The 21,681-nt window shown below is 35.6% G+C and overlaps 2 protein-coding genes and 1 long non-coding RNA gene across 3 annotated transcripts; all 3 read right to left on the bottom strand.

The window, feature by feature from the left end:
* Nucleotides 1–4,719: 4,719 nt before the first annotated feature.
* LOC125252850 (vitelline membrane outer layer protein 1-like) lies at nucleotides 4,720–8,461 on the bottom strand. Its single transcript, XM_048166467.1, has 6 exons — nucleotides 7,240–8,461; nucleotides 6,256–6,450; nucleotides 5,716–5,828; nucleotides 5,483–5,596; nucleotides 5,100–5,281; nucleotides 4,720–5,028 (listed from the first exon to the last, which is right to left on the bottom strand). Exons 2-5 carry the CDS (start codon nucleotides 6,433–6,435, stop codon nucleotides 5,101–5,103), a joined length of 588 nt encoding a protein of 195 aa, XP_048022424.1. The 5' UTR covers nucleotides 6,436–6,450; nucleotides 7,240–8,461; the 3' UTR covers nucleotides 4,720–5,028; nucleotide 5,100.
* A 577-nt stretch (nucleotides 8,462–9,038) lies between these two features.
* Nucleotides 9,039–10,908, bottom strand: LOC125252854. The gene is made up of 2 exons (XR_007181293.1): nucleotides 10,700–10,908; nucleotides 9,039–10,275 (listed from the first exon to the last, which is right to left on the bottom strand). It is a non-coding gene; the product is annotated as an uncharacterized LOC125252854 (long non-coding RNA).
* A 6,809-nt stretch (nucleotides 10,909–17,717) lies between these two features.
* LOC125252851 (vitelline membrane outer layer protein 1-like) lies at nucleotides 17,718–20,605 on the bottom strand. Its single transcript, XM_048166468.1, has 6 exons — nucleotides 20,238–20,605; nucleotides 19,254–19,448; nucleotides 18,714–18,826; nucleotides 18,481–18,594; nucleotides 18,098–18,279; nucleotides 17,718–18,026 (listed from the first exon to the last, which is right to left on the bottom strand). The coding sequence occupies exons 2-5, from the start codon at nucleotides 19,431–19,433 to the stop codon at nucleotides 18,099–18,101; spliced, it is 588 nt and encodes a 195-aa protein (XP_048022425.1). The 5' UTR covers nucleotides 19,434–19,448; nucleotides 20,238–20,605; the 3' UTR covers nucleotides 17,718–18,026; nucleotide 18,098.
* Between the last annotated feature and the right edge of the window lie 1,076 nt (nucleotides 20,606–21,681).

The raw sequence follows: 21,681 nt of genomic DNA, 5'->3' as shown, positions 1-21,681 counted from the left end.
CTTTTACTTTCTGACCCCTGGTCTTTACACCTCTGTTAAACGATGACTCGCATCATCAACATCTAACCATAAATAACCACACGTTCTCTTGACATTTATTGACAAAGTCGCTTTATAAACACTCATTTATAGCAGCCGGAGAACTCTTGACGCAATGAAACCAAGAACCCAATTAAAGCCAACACTGACCTCAAAGATGGTAACGTCAAATGAATAACTACCCGTCTAAGGGTGGGGAGCCAGTAACAAAATAAGAAAATAAATAAGAATAAAAAAAAAGTCTTGGAGAGAGAACCAGGGCAATCCAACCTCCCGTCCCAGAATCAACACAAACGCCAGTACATTAGTTCTTTTTTTAATTGAAAGAATCCAAAATGTTACAGAAGAATTGGGAACAAAACTCAGGGAGGGCTGGCCAACATAATAATTCTGGACAAAGATAACGCACAAATAAAGTACTAAACCTTCCCTCTCTCCCTCCCTGGCCATAACCAAGAGAAAAAGATAGCAGTATAAACAAAAATGGCACCCTCCCCCTACATTCCCTTAAAGAAAACAGAACATAAAACGTTAGCAAACATAAGCAACGTAAAACAAACAAAATCAAAGAATATTAAACAACATCAATTCTCTCTCTGGCAAAGAGCACACCTAAGTTGTAATACTGAGTGCACTCACTCATACACTATACAAGAACTAAACCACAAATGAGTCTGGGCACGGAGGAATGGTTGCCCCGATGAAAAGAAGTCTCTCTCTCTTCTCCAGTATTCCACCACGTCTTATATCCTCACTCCTTCTCGTCAACATCCAATCACCCAGGACCGGACTGAACCCAACTGATTGGAACACCTGTTTCATAACGAGAGAGAAAAAGAACAGGAGAGAGAAAAAGCAAACAACCAATTCCAACACACACCCATTACAACACAATGAATACGTCCTTAGACGTAACAAAATGAATGTCAATAATTCATCAACATCTAGGCCTACACCTCTGTAATAATTCTGTAAACTCTGTAATGTTTTGTAGAGTAGTTTGTTTATGTAAAAACTATGTAATCCAAAATGATGGAAAATTTTGTAATTAATTTTTTTTTTTTTTTTTTTTTGAGTGAACAGACTTTTTGAGAAGTTTAGAAAATGTGTGTTTTACCTGCTTATTTTCGCTTCACGTCCACGAACAGCAGCAATCCTAACGGTCCAGTGATTCCAGTCAGCTCCGCTGCTCCACCGTGTGCTTTGAAGAGACTGCATCCTTGCGCCGGGCGGGAATTCCTTCATTTCGATATTTAAACTCTACATTGTTGAAATGTCCGCGTATTTCAACAAAGAATGTATGATTATATTATATTACGAGATGATATTATGAAAAGAAATTCGTTACGAAACGAAACATTGAACGCAGCAGAACTACTTTGACAAGCGGAACAGTCAGAGTAGTGATTAAGTCCAATAAAAAAAACGTAAATTTTATGTTATTTCACAGTTACATGGTTTTCCACATTATTTTACAGCGGATATGTAAATTTACATTATATTTCTGTGATTTTACAGAATATTCAAAATACAGAAAAAATCTGTAAAATATTAATCAACATTTTATGTAAAATTACACATTATTCTGTAAAAATACAGAACATTTCTTTTAAAAAACAGAAATTTAATGTAATACTAAAATACATGCAATTCCCTGTAAATTTTATAGTGGAAAATAAATTACAGCAAATATCAGTAAAACAACAGGCATTTCAATGTATAATGACAAAACGGGAAAAATCTGTAAAAAAAAAAAAAAATACAGACCATTACCTGCAAATTTACATTTATTTTTAACAGTGTGGCATAGAGTGGTGTATTTAGCTTTTGCCTTTGCAAGAAATAACAAAATGAGAATGAGGACTGCCCTCAGACTCTGATAGTATTGTCTCAAGTGTATTGTCTCTTGTTGTAGAGTGAGAATCTATTTGGGGTATCAGAAGTTGACTGTCTGAAAAAGTGGGAATGCTGGGAAAATTATACTTTTAAACATGAAACTGAACCACCAGGAGGTGGCGGCAAGTGACTGTAGTCAGAAGGCTTGTTCGAGATGCATCAGTGCTGCGCAGACTGATCAGCGTATGACATCAAAGTACCACGAGAAATAAATTAATTATTTATTGTAAAGTCTCTTCTTATATGCTTTGATGCTCAACTTGTTTTAGACAAATGAAAGTTACTGGAAATAGGCATATTTTTCACAAAGCATTTATTCATTTTTTGATTATGTACAAACATATGTGATAAAGACATGTAATAAAGGCAGGGTATTTAACAAACTTTATTATCCATAATAAGCCAGGCATCAGTGCACTGAACAGTAAACTTCACTCATTATAATAACTTAACACAAATAGAACAATAGAGAATGAATGTCAACATTACACAGTGAAGACGAATCCCATTGAGTGCTGTATCATCAAAATCACCAGAGATATGACTTTCCACCTTAAAACGACAACAACAACATTAAGACAATTGAAAGAGCTGAAACTAGCCCAACCATTGTAACATTTAAATTCTCATAGTAACATTTATCTTCATGTTCTTTACAGACCCTTAAAAAATCTTAAGCAGGTGCAGCAGGAGCCAGTTGTTCAAAAGTAATCAGATTAGATCACATCTTAAAAATGGGTTGTTCAAAAGGAGAAAAGTCCAATTATGCTTTGAAAAAACAGCACAAAAGTAAGATGGATTACCTGATCCTGGACAGCAAAATATGGGATTTTCAAATCCAGATCATTTTGATGAAACCTTTTGAACAACTGGCCCCTGGAGTTAAATTGACTAACTGCAACTCCACAGTTTTGAACTTCTGAAGCACTTATAGCCACCAGTGTATTAGCAAAATAGTCAATGCCCAACTTACCCTCAGACTGAATCCTGCAGCATACATTCCAGTTGGACACATGTCCTGATGACCCCACGACCCCCAGGACATTCCGTTAGACACGGTCAACACTGATTTGTAATGTCTTCCTGGGAACTGAACGCTCACATGCTGCCCAATAATGGCTAGCAGTAAAAACATGGAAAGGAGGTGATGCATTGCTACAGCACTGACCTGATCAATAAAAAAAAAATACTGATTGTTAGATTAATATTCTGCAGCCTCAAAGATATCAATCATCAGCTGATCAAGCAGACACAGAGACGGTGTACCATAACATTCTCAGGTTAAGGAAGAAGCCTCATATTTATACACAAGATTGAGCAAAATATATCAGTAAAACAACAGGCATTTCAATGTATAATGACAAAACGGGAAAAATCTGTAAAAAAAAAAAAAAAAAAAAAAAAAAAAAAAAAAAATACAGACCATTACCTGCAAATTTACATTTATTTTTAACAGTGTGGCATAGAGTGGTGTATTTAGCTTTTGCCTTTGCAAGAAATAACAAAATGAGAATGAGGACTGCCCTCAGACTCTGATAGTATTGTCTCAAGTGTATTGTCTCTTGTTGTAGAGTGAGAATCTATTTGGGGTATCAGAAGTTGACTGTCTGAAAAAGTGGGGAATGCTGGGAAAATTATACTTTTAAACATGAAACTGAACCACCAGGAGGTGGCGGCAAGTGACTGTAGTCAGAAGGCTTGTTCGAGATGCATCAGTGCTGCGCAGACTGATCAGCGTATGACATCAAAGTACCACGAGAAATAAATTAATTATTTATTGTAAAGTCTCTTCTTATATGCTTTGATGCTCAACTTGTTTTAGACAAATGAAAGTTACTGGAAATAGGCATATTTTTCACAAAGCATTTATTCATTTTTTGATTATGTACAAACATATGTGATAAAGACATGTAATAAAGGCAGGGTATTTAACAAACTTTATTATCCATAATAAGCCAGGCATCAGTGCACTGAACAGTAAACTTCACTCATTATAATAACTTAACACAAATAGAACAATAGAGAATGAATGTCAACATTACAATTTACAGTAATCTGTTATTGGAGGTGACTGTTCAATGTATGTGGTTTCAGAAATGTACATATATAATCATGCAGTTGGCTAACAATATAATAATTTAGGCAATTTAATTTACAATCACTGTTAGCAGATTAATGATTAAATGTTAACAATAATTAGGATATAGAAATTTGGGAATGTGCATGTTGATCCAGATGTTGCTTCATCTGAAGTCCTCACAGGAGTCTCTTCACATGTGTTGGTCATCTGAAGTGTTCATAAGAGGCTGAAGCTGATACTCTCTAGTCACCTCAGCACAGGAGTCCTGAGGTAAAACAGAAAAGCAAATGGAGAATAATTAGCGTAGCTGCTGTTCATAATATTAACCCTGTAAAACCCAAATTTAGAAAAAAAAAAAGAGCAAAAATTGTTTTGACCTCTCAGATATTGTTTTAGGAGGCCTCTGATGCATAAATTAAAGATTTTTCAATTTTTTTACTTTTTAGTAAGTTTTTAGGGAAATGTTGTAATATTGCAACATTGGGCCTAGGTAGGAGCAGAATTTCTGTATTTGTACTCTCTTTGTCTGAACAGATATACAGAGCATTTAAACATTAATTTGCAGGGTTGATTGCTTACATAGCCCCTTAACAGTATATATCATGAGTAATAATCACACAACAATCATATTTTTTTATGAATAAGCATTTATTATCACTTTCAATGTGGTTTGAATGAAGTCTGTGTTTTGCAGTGATAGTGCCTAAGTTCTTTTTATCTGAGAAGCACAGACAAACATTGCTACACTTGCTACAGTGTATTTGTGTATCCATTATTGCAGCATCTGCAGTGCCCTGTCTTCGTCTTTACTGAGAAATGTGCAATCATGTCTTTGCGTACATCCAGTGGGGTGGTCCGATGACATCTTGGCAGATTCTTTGTTTTGTGCAAATGTGAATTATCCCTTACAAAACTGTTTTATGACATGGTTCATGTTAGATTATCATAGTATGATGATCAGTTATGACAATCCATTTGGTCTTCTTGCTGTTCTTGTTGTCATCCTCCTACACCTGAAAGAACAAACAGATTTAGTTGATCTGCAGCATGTGTCAGTCTGAGGTTTAGATTGCGATCACTTCACCTTAATCACAGCAGTACATTTGCACGTCATTGAGAGCGGTGTCATCTCCATTCCCCTGTGGATTTTCTACCCGCGTCTTGATGCCGCAGATTCCTCTTCCATCACACACTGGGCTCCAGTTGCCCCAATTACCCCAGCCTGTGCCGTCACCCGTCAGCACAACACCATCACTGCAGCTGAACCTGGAGAGCATTCAGATATGACAATATTATGATAAAATATGTAATTGTGCTGCTGGATTGAATGTCAGTCACATGATCACCTGCAGCCTATGGCCTAATCACAACCACAATCAGCAGCACGACTGAGTGTGATATTAATTGAACTGCTTGATGAAGGAAAACAGAGTCCTTAAATAGCAAAATAAATCCAGACATTCTCACATGATGTTGTTTGCGGCCGTATCATCACCCTTTCCTTGGGAAGGTTCGACTCTCAGCTGGAAAGCCTTTAAGAATCCAGAAGGACACCACTTGATATTTGTCCACTCACCCCAGCTGAAGAAAAGACAGAGGTTTCTTGATCAAATTGATTATTATTTTCATGAAAATCCTCAATTTACTTATCTAGCTTAAACACTTGAATGCAAGAATTGATAATAATCAGACTCCCTTACTGTCCTGCGTTGGACACAGCATATGCTTCTGATACTCTGGACCAATATACACAGTGAAGACGAATCCCATTGAGTGCTGTATCATCAAAATCACCAGAGACATGACTTTCCACCTTAAAACGACAACAACAACAACAACATTAAGACAATTGAAAGAGCTGAAACTAGCCCAACCATTGTAACATTTAAATTCTCATAGTAACATTTATCTTCATGTTCTTTACAGACCCTTAAAAAATCTTAAGCAGGTGCAGCAGGAGCCAGTTGTTCAAAAGTAATCAGATTAGATCAAATCTTAAAAATGGGTTGTTCAAAAGGAGAAATGTCCAATTATGCTTTGAAAAAACAGCACAAAAGTAAGATGGATTACCTGATCCTGGACAGCAAAATATGGGATTTTCAAATCCAGATCATTTTGATGAAACCTTTTGAACAACTGGCCCCTGGAGATAAATTGACTAACTGCAACTCCACAGTTTTGAACTTCTGAAGCACTTATAGCCACCAGTGTATTAGCAAAATAGTCAATGCCCAACTTACCCTCAGACTGAATCCTGCAGCATACATTCCAGTTGGACACATGTCCTGATGACCCCACGACCCCCAGGACATTCCGTTAGACACGGTCAACACTGATTTGTAATGTCTTCCTGGGAACTGAACGCTCACATGCTGCCCAATAATGGCTAGCAGTAAAAACATGGAAAGGAGGTGATGCATTGCTACAGCACTGACCTGATCAATAAAAAAAAAAATACTGATTGTTAGATTAATATTCTGCAGCCTCAAAGATATCAATCATCAGCTGATCAAGCAGACACAGAGACGGTGTACCATAACATTCTCAGGTTAAGGAAGAAGCCTCATATTTATACACAAGATTGAGCAAAATCATCCACAATGTCCAGGCATTACTAATAACTAGTAAGAGAGGGCAGATGTTCAAATGCATTCATGTTGTAGGAATCAACCCAAATAATTAATCAAAATTGTAATTAAATTACATTTAATAAGAACCGGATTAACCGTAAATGATTCAGAATCAATATTTTAATTCTTTATCAATTATTCGTCCACCGAGAAATTGAGCTTAAAATTATTTTACCAATTCTGGACAAAATATTATCCCGTGGCCACTGAAATAATAATATTTTGTTATGATTATTAATTATGATTATGAGCAAGGTAGCACAATCTTTGTTGAAGGCAGCAATTTGGTAAGCACAGCACAAGACACTGTATGCGTGAAAAATCAACACAAGAATTTATTGAACTAAACTACTAACACACAAACTAATCTAACGAAAAAAAAAAAAAAAAAACACGCACACACACACATTCATTCAGTTTCAGAAAAATATTGAGAGGTTATTGTTTGAAGGTAAATGGATTCCCCAATTATTTAGTTTTAACAAGTTTCTTTGACCGCAACCTGAGAGAATTAATACACTAGCAATTCAACAATAGTTTAATTTGCTGAATATAATTGCACCAGCTCAGCAAAATTAGGAGACTTGTGTTTACTTGTGTTGGCTGCTCCTGTAAACGCAGTTTTCCCTTCGTGACGGAGTTGAAGGAAGCGGCGTGGCTCAGTCAAGACTTCTGAAGGACGACGTCCGTCTCAAGAAGGTGCTGGAACAAAAGACTTTTGTCTGTGAATTTCAACGAAGGTTCTTGCAGGCTTTGAGTGAATTCTTGAAGAAGTTGATCGTGCAATCAGGATGATGGTCGGTCCGTCGACTCAGCGAAGGCCAAGACGAAAAGGCGCACTTGAAAGTGAAAGCAAAAATCCAATGCGCGGCATCGTATTTTAAACAGTTTGTTGGTTCCGCCTTTCCAGATGTTTTAGCCAATCCGATATGGTTTTGGGCGGGTCCTACGCCCTGTGCTCCTGTTCTTGCATGTAATTAGCATAGTGTCCGTATGGCCCTTTTGTTCTCAAGTTTTTAGGAATTTTAATCAGAACTCTAAAAATTTAACTTTACTAGTTCAAAAGCTGTACATTTTACAAAAATCAATTTTTCACCAAAATACTGACAAACATTCATCCATCACAACCATACCAAACAGTAGACACTTTCTGTAATTGAGGTAGATTTTCTTTCATTTTACCTGTAATCAACATTTAAAAACACACAGAAAGAATTACATAGGTGTCATAAACAAAATAGAAGCATACTTGATACATATGAAATGCTAGAGGCTGTTTTTGGTGATAAGTTCATGTCTTTTTGGCAGTATTTCCTAAATTGTCTTTGTACCCAAAGAGTAGCTTTACAGTGGCGGAGCCAGGATTTTTTCATAGGGGTGGCCAGGCTGGGGCCAGCAATCTTAATTATTTATGTACTGGACTATAATGTACTGGACTGTGCCTACAACACAACTGAATACCATTTGTAGCCTACTTAATTTTAACTGAGATAGTGAATTAGATCATGGAATGATGAGTGAATTTGACGTTTTTTTTTTTTCATTCCTCACTTGCAGGCATATTAATAAGGGGCTCACCCTATAGCTGAATTGTTCAGTCAGTTCTGGTTCTCAAAACCCCCAATAGCTTGTTCTCCATTGTTGCATCTCCATGGATGAGACATGCAGATAACTACATACTGTAGATTATTCCTTCATTGAATTGTATGTGTATAATCAATGAACTTCAACAATTCTGAGTTTGTCTGTTTCAAAAACTAACCAAAAAAGTAAACATTAAATGTTTAACTTTCTATATTGTCAAAATAAATAATTGCAACAGTTCTATCATACCTAAATTAAATATTATGTACAAAGAGAAAAAAAAGGTGTTCTCGTTTGAATTCTCCATTTGCTGATGTGGAAGCAGAAGTCAACAGCACATATATGCCAGCATGTAAAATTGAATGCATTTAAATGTGATACATTTTTGTTTGTACTTTAAAATTAATGCAAAATTAGTATCTTCTATTACAAATGCACAGTTCTCACATTTATTTATGCATTTAAAAAATTACATATCAGCTTGTGCCTTATATTGTGATCTCACATAGCAGAATATTTTAGTCCAGAGACATGTGAGGCATATATATGGTTATTTCATGACTTAATAGACGACAGAACTACAACGTTGCATGCTCGTAGTTTCTTTTGTGTTTTATTTATAGCGATTAATGTACAGCGCGCCGTATTTGCGCGTGATTGAAAAGTGTGCGGTCTTGCAACCCACCAGTTGAGAAACATTTGCGTAAGCTATATATAATGTTCGCCGTTCACTGTTGTTCTGCTGAAGCTCATTTGGCACCTGTATCATTTCCGCGCGCGTCTGACTTGCGCCTGGCGCTGAGGCGAAGTTGTCTTAAAGAGACGATTCTGCGTTTAAATAATCGTAATTCTTGTCAACAAAAAAGTAGACAGAGACAGCAGTTGCGAGTGGGGTGGCCAAAGGGGTGGCCACGGCCACTGTCTGCCAGGACACTTTGGAATGTCTTTTGAAATGCAAAGAGAAAAAAAAATATTGAAAAAAATTGTATTCATAAAACTTTTTCTTCTATCACTTTCAATGTGGTTTGAATGAAGTCTGTGTTTTGCAGTGATAGTGCCTAAGTTCTTTTTATCTGAGAAGCACAGACAAACATTGCTACACTTGCTACAGTGTATTTGTGTATCCATTATTGCAGCATCTGCAGTGTCCTCTCTATTCGTCTTTACTGAGAAATGTGCAATCATGTCTTTGCGTACATCCAGTGGGGTGGTCCGATGACATCTTGGAATTCTGAAATGGAAAAAGTAAAAAAATTAATAAGTGAATAATACAAATGGGTCTTATATTGTAGTAGATAAACTGAAAGAATAGACAGGGTGGTAGATCATGTGTCGAGGGTAGAGATCTAAGTATTATCCATCAAAGTATTATAATTTCAATGCAAATGCTAATCAAAATTCCACTACTACATTCAAACAATACTGTCTGGCTGGCCTATTATGCTCTCTACTTATCATACTAAAGGAACACATACATCCCCCCAGAGCACTTACAGGTTCATATTCAAGACCATTCACACCTGTCCTCGAACAATGCAACAGGCATCCCCCCCAAAAACATTCAGAGCTCCTAATGCTGTAAACTGCTACTTGGGCAACACTCAAAGAAAATCTCAAAGAAGGATCATTTAGAAGTGAAGGGGTGGATTCTGGAATCCACTGCCGCTTCAATATATATCTTTTAAGTTATTAATCAACATTTATATTTATGTTAAATTATTTGAATGACTTCTTCAATATACACTGTTAAAAATAAATGTAAATTTACAGGTAATGGTCTGTATTTTTTTTTTTTTTTTTACAGATTTTTCCCGTTTTGTCATTATACACTGAAATGTCTGTTGTTTTACTGATATTTGCTGTAATTTATTTTCCACTATAAAATTGACAGGGAATTGCATGTATTTTAGTATTACATTAATGTAGCGGATCTCGCCCAGCACCACAAATGAACCACCGACACCAAACTCTTTGGGGGACCTCGTCTGCAGTTTATTAAAGACAGGACAGGAATTAAGCATCAACACACTCTCAGTTCTGTGGTCTCTGTGAGGAGTGTGAGAAGATAGAAAAGTGAACCCCTGCCCCCATTAACACTACAACTGCATCTGCCATCAAATATTTCAAGTACACACGTGACTACAAATGCACAATTTTAGACAGATAGAGACAATATACTTTAAGTTAACTGCACGATATCTTATGAGCGTAATCCACCCTTTTTAATTATATTTAAGAACCATATTACTATAGAAACCCGCTGTTCAAAATGGCGTGCGGGCGGCAACTTGAACCAGCACATTAAGAGCTCATTAACACGAAACCCAGAATATGCACAAAAATAACAGTATTCAAACACACTAAGTGACTCAGTTCAGCATTAAAACATGTCATTCACCGATATTGATCAAAATATTGACTTAATCTCTTATATTTAAACCCTTTACTTCAGAGCTCATTTACAACATACCTGTCTCGCTCAAATCCGAAGCTGTTCTAAGCTTTGGGCGAGACACGATTGGACAACTCAGCAAATGGAAATGACGTCACTCAAACATATAACTCAATATATTATTTTAAAATGAAAAATGACATTTTTCCTATAGTCTATATAGGATATGAACGGTAATATGTGCGCAGAAACACAAAAATAATATAGAAATAGATTTAATTTATTTCTGGCAGGGAGGACAAAGTTTGCTGGAATGATCGCAAAACTCAAAACACTACATTAAATTTCTGTTTTTTAAAAGAATTGTTCTGTATTTTTACAGAATAATGTGTAATTTTACATAAAATGTTGATTAATATTTTACAGATTTTTTCTGTATTTTGAATATTCTGTAAAATCACAGAAATATTATGTAAATTTACATATCCGCTATAAAATAATGTGGAAAACCATGTAACTGTGAAATAACATAAAATTTACGTTTTTTTTTTTTTGGACTTAATCACTACTCTGACTGTTCCGCTTGTCAAAGTAGTTCTGCTGCGTTCAATGTTTCGTTTCGTAACGAATTTTTTTTCATAATATCATCTCGTAATATAATATAATCATACATTCCTTGTTGAAATACGCGGACATTTCAACAATGTAGAGTTTAAATATTGAAATGAAGGAATTCCCGCCCGGCGCAAGGATACAGTCTCTTCAAAGCACACGGTGGAGCAGCGGAGCTGGAATCACTCGACCGTTAGGATTGCTGCTGTTCGTGGACGTGAAGCGAAAATAAGTAGGTAAAATACACATTTTCTAAACTTCTCTCTATTATTATATGTTCACTCAAAAAAAATTGAATTACATTCAAATTTTCCATCCATTTGGATTAAATAGTTTTTACATAAACAAACTACTACAAAACATTACAGAGTTTACAGAATTAACAGAGGTGTTATAGGCAACTAGCCATCATATCTTCCACTCCATGAAACACGTTAATGCTCAGTAGTACACATATATGGTGCTTTAATGTATTTGCATTGTACTAAAATGCGTTCATTTTCAATGGGCATATAGGCATCCCGAATTTTTCAACATTAACATTTTAATATAATATTATAGTCTTTATAGCCTTTAGAAAAATGTTTTTTTTTTAGGAGGTGGAGAACACAATAGGCCCCTGTGGCGCGGCCTATAAGCTTTTGTCCTTAATGGCATTTTTTCCCCTACATTACTTTTACTTTTATACTTTAAGTAGTTTTGAAACGAGTACTTTTACACTTTTACTTGAGTAAAAAGCTTGAGTTGATATTCAACTTCTACAGAAGTATTTTTAAACCCTAGCATCTATACTTCTACTTGAGTATTGAATGTGAATACTTTTGACACCAGTGGCTGAGAGAGCGCGTTCCGGCGGAAAAGTGACGTCGATGCATACCCTCTATAGAGAGCTGGACTGAGTGGTAAAAGAACCTGCTGCATGACTGGATTTAAAAGTGGAAACTGTGAAAACGTGAGTAAAACAAACAAAAGGTTTGGCTCGAAAGTGTTTCTTACAACTTGTCAAAACAACCTAATCCATGGATAATTGACATGCAGCCAGGAGTCGTGTTTCCTGACATTTAAATGTGCCTGATTTCGACGCCGGGGAAATACATAAAGCAAATCTGCCTGTGAATATTTTATATAACTTCAATATAGGTAGGTTTAAATCCGAGTAATCACTTATATCAGTGTTAGGCTATATATATTGTCATACTGTCCAGCCCTTGTATAGTTTTTGTCAGTGTTTATTAAAAAACACCCAATTATGCAGAATAAATATTTAATTGATGATTTGTCAACACAATATAATACAGTATGATTTGACCACAAACTCCTATTGTGACCTTATTGGAATATAAAGTGGATTGGAATATCCAACTTATTCCTACACCCCATGACACTTTGCACGAATTATGGGTGTAACTTCCGGCTCGCTCTAATGCAATAATGTGTTTTTAAAAAACCTGGGTTGAATGAGACGACATTACTCACCCTTCAACCAACGAACTTTAAAAGAACATTTTAAAGTGTAAAAGCATCAACAAGGTATATTCAACAAGCCATAAAAAGCACAATTCTTGCAATAACGGACGGGTATAGGCCTAACTATAATGATATCTGTATTATGTAATATATGTTGCCTTAATAAAAAATGTTCATGAACTTCAACATTGCATGATACTATTTCAAAGTGATTTCCATAATTTTTACAGATAATTTTATTTAGAGATGAGAAAAACAAGAGATGCTTTGTGCATTTTAGTGAATTTTAATGGGATATATCGTAAATTATATCGGAAGAACTGACCACAAATGTGCAGTATATGTTGTCTTTTTACTATTACAGCAATAGGCAAAGAGACAAAAGAATATAATCACGAGGATAGAAAGCAGCGTCTGAAAAGAGCTCTTGCCATAGATATTCTTGTTATTACATATTATGTTAAAGTACCAACGTTACATTAATCTCGTGAATTCTATATAATAAAACATGAAAGAAACATTGACAGCTCATTCAGTCAAACTGATTTCAAATATGAAATTTAATCGAAAGGTTGGCAAACAGCTTTAGAGAATTTGATGTTTCCCCATTCAAAGAGATAGGAGCTGCACTTGGATGCCCAAGAGGCGTTTCAAAGATGGCCGCAGAGTGAAATAACTTGAACTTTGTCCAAGATGATGGGGCAGTAGTCTGGGGTGGAGTGCCCTCTGGTGGTAATCATGGGCACTCTAGCTGGTGACTGACAGGTTTAAAGGAGAATAAAGTCAAAAGCGCCTTTAACCCTGTTGTATATAAGCATTCTTATGCTTGGCTTGACTTGATTGTATGTAAATGGTTGTATATATGGGTTGTGTCAAAGAAAAAACTTCTGTCATGTAAAGAAAAAAAAAATTGACATGACTTGATTTTGCACTCAGGGAATTGATTGGATCATGAAAAATCTTGTTTTATATTTTCTAACCCCATTGGCAGATACTTTATCTTGTTTAAAGCTGAAACTCACTTCTGTTTGATAATTTGATAAGTCATTTTGCTTCTTCAGTAGGCATGTGACGGTATCAAATGTTCATGTTGCGATTAATTGCTGAAGCTTTTATCACAGTATACGGTATTATCACGACATTGAAATAAGTAGTGTTGTCATAGTATAAAAGGTTTAAGAACTCTTAAACTCTTAACTTTGTTAAGAACAAATAGAACTCTGAATGTTTAAATACAATAATACAATATACAAAAAAATATATTAAAGTAAAATTTTAAAACAGATTTAAGTACAAAAGAATTGGACTATAAAGTACAACAGGTAACACTTTACAATAAAGTCTCATTATTTAATGCATTAACTAAGATTGAGCAATAGCTACATTTGTTACAGAAAGTATTATTATTATTATCATTATTTTGTTAATGTTAGTTAAGAAATACAACTGATCATTGTTAATTTTATCTCAGGTCCATTAAATAAGTTCTTTTGATTTTAGTAATGTTATTAAACAGTAACTAATAATTAACATAGACTAAGAATAATTAATGCTTTATAAGTATTTTTCATTGTCAGTTTGGTAATAATGAATTAACATGTTAACTAATGAAGCCGTATGTCTTTAAGTTTTACTGAACAATAACAAATAATCAGAACATTTCTAATCATTAGGGCATGTTGTAGTCCAGATTAAAAAATAAATAGCCTATTAAGTCTTTGAGTATTAAGTATTTGGTGCTGTGATGAACAATATTGAGATTACAAAAAAAAATAAAAAAAAATAAAAATAATAATGGCTGTTTTTTGAGGCATTTTAAAAACTTCACCAGCGCAGTTGCTTTGTTAACGGGGTTTCCGGGGTAACCGCTGCATTCGGCTGTTCCATCAGCGCCCTCTGCTGTCAGAGAGTGAACGTGCACTTTCATTCAGCGCATCTCCTTCACTCGTTCTGCCATGTGCTTCTCATGCACGTTGGGCTTGTTTACATCTGAGCGCGTGTCCCTTTGACGCAGAATACAGCGGTGTTGTACATTTTATAGAGTTGATGGGGAAAGTATTCTTAAATGCATTATAAAAATGTATAAGTGGTAATAAATTATTATTTACGGCATTTTGAAGTGCCCACAATAACAATATCGTGCAAATTCATTATCGTGATATATCGGCACATGTCTACTCTCCAGTAAATGTATCTTGACTTAAGAATGTTTGGATATTTGTACTGGAAAATAACAAAAATATGGAGTTAGAAAATCAAAACCTCTTCCATGAGCCAGTGTTCAATGTACCTTCAAACTAATTCTGAACCTTCTGTCATCATTAATCTACTCTACCTTCATGTCGTTCCAAACCTGTATGATATTCTTTCTTCCAAACTGCACAAGAAGAATTTAAGTATCATCAAAGTATTTTTATACAACTTGACTTCTGAAGTAACGTCAAATGAATGTCAATAATTCATCAACATCTAGGCCTACACCTCTGTAATAATTCTGTAAACTCTGTAATGTTTTGTAGAGTAGTTTGTTTATGTAAAAACTATGTAATCCAAAATGATGGAAAATTTGAATGTAATTAAATTTTTTTTTTTTTTTTTTTTTGAGTGAACAGACTTTTTGAGAAGTTTAGAAAATGTGTGTTTTACCTGCTTATTTTCGCTTCACGTCCACGAACAGCAGCAATCCTAACGGTCCAGTGATTCCAGTCAGCTCCGCTGCTCCACCGTGTGCTTTGAAGAGACTGCATCCTTGCGCCGGGCGGGAATCCCTTCATTTCGATATTTAAACTCTACATTGTTGAAATGTCCGCGTATTTCAACAAAGAATGTATGATTATATTATATTACGAGATGATATTATGAAAAGAAATTCGTTACGAAACGAAACATTGAACGCAGCAGAACTACTTTGACAAGCGGAACAGTCAGAGTAGTGATTAAGTCCAATAAAAAAAACGTAAATTTTATGTTATTTCACAGTTACATGGTTTTCCACATTATTTTACAGCGGATATGTAAATTTACATTATATTTCTGTGATTTTACAGAATATTCAAAATACAGAAAAAATATGTAAAATATTAATCAACATTTTACACATTATTCTGTAAAAATACAGAACATTTCTTTTAAAAAACAGAAATTTAATGTAATACTAAAATACATGCAATTCCCTGTAAATTTTATAGTGGAAAATAAATTACAGCAAATATCAGTAAAACAACAGGCATTTCAGTGTATAATGACAAAACGGGAAAAATCTGTAAAAAAAAAAAAAAAAAAAAAAAAAATACAGACCATTACCTGCAAATTTACATTTATTTTTAACAGTGTGGCATAGAGTGGTGTATTTAGCTTTTGCCTTTGCAAGAAATAACAAAATGAGAATGAGGACTGCCCTCAGACTCTGATAGTATTGTCTCAAGTGTATTGTCTCTTGTTGTAGAGTGAGAATCCATTTGGGGTATCAGAAGTTGACTGTCTGAAAAAGTGGGGAATGCTGGGAAAATTATACTTTTAAACATGAAACTGAACCACCAGGAGGTGGCGGCAAGTGACTGTAGTCAGAAGGCTTGTTCGAGATGCATCAGTGCTGCGCAGACTGATCAGCGTATGACATCAAAGTACCATGAGAAATAAATTAATTCACGAGTTCGTTTCCTCATAAAATCTTTAAGCTAATAAGGTTAAGCGTATTTGGCTTGCTGTCCGCTGTGGAGGGGCTCGAGGAAGCAGCTTCAACTCGAGCTTGGATATACCCCCAGGGACTACTATTGCATGAAAGAGGAGTACGATAGATGAGATGCTTAATTTATGTGGTGAAGTTGGGGAGGTGGAGGGATATCGAAACAACTGATGCCAGAGCAGGGTGAGTAGCTGCTTATATGCTCTGGATGTAATTGAAAGATTAGGGTTCCCTCCTCTTGAGATTATGTTTGAGTTTCACTAATTTAAAGATTAGATGGGTTCACTCCTCCCGAAATTACGTTGTGAACTTCACTTATTTATTGTAAAGTCTCTTCTTATATGCTTTGATGCTCAACTTGTTTTAGACAAATGAAAGTTACTGGAAATAGGCATATTTTTCACAAAGCATTTATTCATTTTTTGATTATGTACAAACATATGTGATAAAGACATGTAATAAAGGCAGGGTATTTAACAAACTTTATTATCCATAATAAGCCAGGCATCAGTGCACTGAACAGTAAACTTCACTCATTATAATAACTTAACACAAATAGAACAATAGAGAATGAATGTCAACATTACAATTTACAGTAATCTGTTATTGGAGGTGACTGTCCAGTGTATGTGATTTCAGAAATGTACATATATAATCATGCAGTTGGCTAACAATATAATAATTTAGGCAATTTAATTTACAATCACTGTTAGCAGATTAATGATTAAATGTTAACAATAATTAGGATATAGAAATTTGGGAATGTGCATGTTGATCCAGATGTTGCTTCATCTGAAGTCCTCACAGGAGTCTCTTCACATGTGTTGGTCATCTGAAGTGTTCATAAGAGGCTGGATCCAAACTGAAGCTGATACTCTCTAGTCACCTCAGCACAGGAGTCCTGAGGTAAAAAGCAAATGGAGAATAATTAGCGTAGCTGCTGTTCATAATATTAACCCTGTAAAACCCAAATATAGAAAAAAAAAGAGCAAAAATTGTTTTGACCTCTCAGATATTGTTTTAGGAGGCCTCTGATGCATAAATTAAAGATTTTTCAATTTTTTTACTTTTTAGTAAGTTTTTAGGGAAATGTTGTAATATTGCAACATTGGGCCTAGGTAGGAGCAGAATTTCTGTATTTGTACTCTCTTTGTCTGAACAGATATACAGAGCATTTAAACATTAATTTGCAGGGTTGATTGCTTACATAGCCCCTTAACAGTATATATCATGAGTAATAATCACACAACAATCATATTTTTTTATGAATAAGCATTTATTATCACTTTCAATGTGGTTTGAATGAAGTCTGTGTTTTGCAGTGATAGTGCCTAAGTTCTTTTTATCTGAGAAGCACAGACAAACATTGCTACACTTGCTACAGTGTATTTGTGTATCCATTATTGCAGCATCTGCAGTGCCCTGTCTTCGTCTTTACTGAGAAATGTGCAATCATGTCTTTGCGTACATCCAGTGGGGTGGTCCGATGACATCTTGGCAGATTCTTTGTTTTGTGCAAATGTGAATTATCCCTTACAAAACTGTTTTATGACATGGTTCATGTTAGATTATCATAGTATGATGATCAGTTATGACAATCCATTTGGTCTTCTTGCTGTTCTTGTTGTCATCCTCCTACACCTGAAAGAACAAACAGATTTAGTTGATCTGCAGCATGTGTCAGTCTGAGGTTTAGATTGCGATCACTTCACCTTAATCACAGCAGTACATTTGCACGTCATTGAGAGCGGTGTCATCTCCATTCCCCTGTGGATTTTCTACCCGCGTCTTGATGCCGCAGATTCCTCTTCCATCACACACTGGGCTCCAGTTGCCCCAATTACCCCAGCCTGTGCCGTCACCCGTCAGCACAACACCATCACTGCAGCTGAACCTGGAGAGCATTCAGATATGACAATATTATGATAAAATATGTAATTGTGCTGCTGGATTGAATGTCAGTCACATGATCACCTGCAGCCTATGGCCTAATCACAACCACAATCAGCAGCACGACTGAGTGTGATATTAATTGAACTGCTTGATGAAGGAAAACAGAGTCCTTAAATAGCAAAATAAATCCAGACATTCTCACATGATGTTGTTTGCGGCCGTATCATCACCCTTTCCTTGGGAAGGTTCGACTCTCAGCTGGAAAGCCTTTAAGAATCCAGAAGGACACCACTTGATATTTGTCCACTCACCCCAGCTGAAGAAAAGACAGAGGTTTCTTGATCAAATTGATTATTATTTTCATGAAAATCCTCAATTTACTTATCTAGCTTAAACACTTGAATGCAAGAATTGATAATAATCAGACTCCCTTACTGTCCTGCGTTGGACACAGCATATGCTTCTGATACTCTGGACCAATATACACAGTGAAGACGAATCCCATTGAGTGCTGTATCATCAAAATCACCAGAGACATGACTTTCCACCTTAAAACGACAACAACAACAACAACATTAAGACAATTGAAAGAGCTGAAACTAGCCCAACCATTGTAACATTTAAATTCTCATAGTAACATTTATCTTCATGTTCTTTACAGACCCTTAAAAAATCTTAAGCAGGTGCAGCAGGAGCCAGTTGTTCAAAAGTAATCAGATTAGATCAAATCTTAAAAATGGGTTGTTCAAAAGGAGAAATGTCCAATTATGCTTTGAAAAAACAGCACAAAAGTAAGATGGATTACCTGATCCTGGACAGCAAAATATGGGATTTTCAAATCCAGATCATTTTGATGAAACCTTTTGAACAACTGGCCCCTGGAGATAAATTGACTAACTGCAACTCCACAGTTTTGAACTTCTGAAGCACTTATAGCCACCAGTGTATTAGCAAAATAGTCAATGCCCAACTTACCCTCAGACTGAATCCTGCAGCATACATTCCAGTTGGACACATGTCCTGATGACCCCACGACCCCCAGGACATTCCGTTAGACACGGTCAACACTGATTTGTAATGTCTTCCTGGGAACTGAACGCTCACATGCTGCCCAATAATGGCTAGCAGTAAAAACATGGAAAGGAGGTGATGCATTGCTACAGCACTGACCTGATCAATAAAAAAAAAAATACTGATTGTTAGATTAATATTCTGCAGCCTCAAAGATATCAATCATCAGCTGATCAAGCAGACACAGAGACGGTGTACCATAACATTCTCAGGTTAAGGAAGAAGCCTCATATTTATACACAAGATTGAGCAAAATCATCCACAATGTCCAGGCATTACTAATAACTAGTAAGAGAGGGCAGATGTTCAAATGCATTCATGTTGTAGGAATCAACCCAAATAATTAATCAAAATTGTAATTAAATTACATTTAATAAGAACCGGATTAACCGTAAATGATTCAGAATCAATATTTTAATTCTTTATCAATTATTCGTACACCGAGAAATTGAGCTTAAAATTATTTTACCAATTCTGGACAAAATATTATCCCGTGGCCACTGAAATAATAATATTTTGTTATGATTATTAATTATGATTATGAGCAAGGTAGCACAATCTTTGTTGAAGGCAGCAATTTGGTAAGCACAGCACAAGACACTGTATGCGTGAAAAATCAACACAAGAATTTATTGAACTAAACTACTAACACACAAACTAATCTAACGAAAAAAAAAAAAAAAAAACACGCACACACACACATTCATTCAGTTTCAGAAAAATATTGAGAGGTTATTGTTTGAAGGTAAATGGATTCCCCAATTATTTAGTTTTAACAAGTTTCTTTGACCGCAACCTGAGAGAATTAATACACTAGCAATTCAACAATAGTTTAATTTGCTGAATATAATTGCACCAGCTCAGCAAAATTAGGAGACTTGTGTTTACTTGTGTTGGCTGCTCCTGTAAACGCAGTTTTCCCTTCGTGACGGAGTTGAAGGAAGCGGCGTGGCTCAGTCAAGACTTCTGAAGGACGACGTCCGTCTCAAGAAGGTGCTGGAACAAAAGACTTTTGTCTGTGAATTTCAACGAAGGTTCTTGCAGGCTTTGAGTGAATTCTTGAAGAAGTTGATCGTGCAATCAGGATGATGGTCGGTCCGTCGACTCAGCGAAGGCCAAGACGAAAAGGCGCACTTGAAAGTGAAAGCAAAAATCCAATGCGCGGCATCGTATTTTAAACAGTTTGTTGGTTCCGCCTTTCCAGATGTTTTAGCCAATCCGATATGGTTTTGGGCGGGTCCTACGCCCTGTGCTCCTGTTTTGCATGTAATTAGCATAGTGTCCGTATGGCCCTTTTGTTCTCAAGTTTTTAGGAATTTTAATCAGAACTCTAAAAATTTAACTTTACTAGTTCAAAAGCTGTACATTTTACAAAAATCAATTTTTCACCAAAATACTGACAAACATTCATCCATCACAACCATACCAAACAGTAGACACTTTCTGTAATTGAGGTAGATTTTCTTTCATTTTACCTGTAATCAACATTTAAAAACACACAGAAAGAATTACATAGGTGTCATAAACAAAATAGAAGCATACTTGATACATATGAAATGCTAGAGGCTGTTTTTGGTGATAAGTTCATGTCTTTTTGGCAGTATTTCCTAAATTGTCTTTGTACCCAAAGAGTAGCTTTACAGTGGCGGAGCCAGGATTTTTTCATAGGGGTGGCCAGGCTGGGGCCAGCAATCTTAATTATTTATGTACTGGACTATAATGTACTGGACTGTGCCTACAACACAACTGAATACCATTTGTAGCCTACTTAATTTTAACTGAGATAGTGAATTAGATCATGGAATGATGAGTGAATTTGACGGGTTTTTTTTTCATTCCTCACTTGCAGGCATATTAATAAAGGGGCTCACCCTATAGCTGAATTGTTCAGTCAGTTCTGGTTCTCAAAACCCCCAATAGCTTGTTCTCCATTGTTGCATCTCCATGGATGAGACATGCAGATAACTACATACTGTAGATTATTCCTTCATTGAATTGTATGTGTATAATCAATGAACTTCAACAATTCTGAGTTTGTCTGTTTCAAAAACTAACCAAAAAAGTAAACATTAAATGTTTAACTTTCTATATTGTCAAAATAAATAATTGCAACAGTTCTATCATACCTAAATTAAACATTATGTACAAAGAGAAAAAAAAGGTGTTCTCGTTTGAATTCTCATTTGCTGATGTGGAAGCAGAAGTCAACAGCACATATATGCCAGCATGTAAAATTGAATGCATTTAAATGTGATACATTTTTGTTTGTACTTTATAAATTAATGCAAAATTAGTATCTTCTATTACAAATGCACAGTTCTCACATTTATTT

The sequence above is a fragment of the Megalobrama amblycephala genome, linkage group LG18, assembly GCF_018812025.1.
Source record: "Megalobrama amblycephala isolate DHTTF-2021 linkage group LG18, ASM1881202v1, whole genome shotgun sequence".
In the NCBI taxonomy this organism is placed as follows: domain Eukaryota; kingdom Metazoa; phylum Chordata; class Actinopteri; order Cypriniformes; family Xenocyprididae; genus Megalobrama; species Megalobrama amblycephala.
This window is presented reverse-complemented; position numbering and strand designations above follow the sequence as displayed.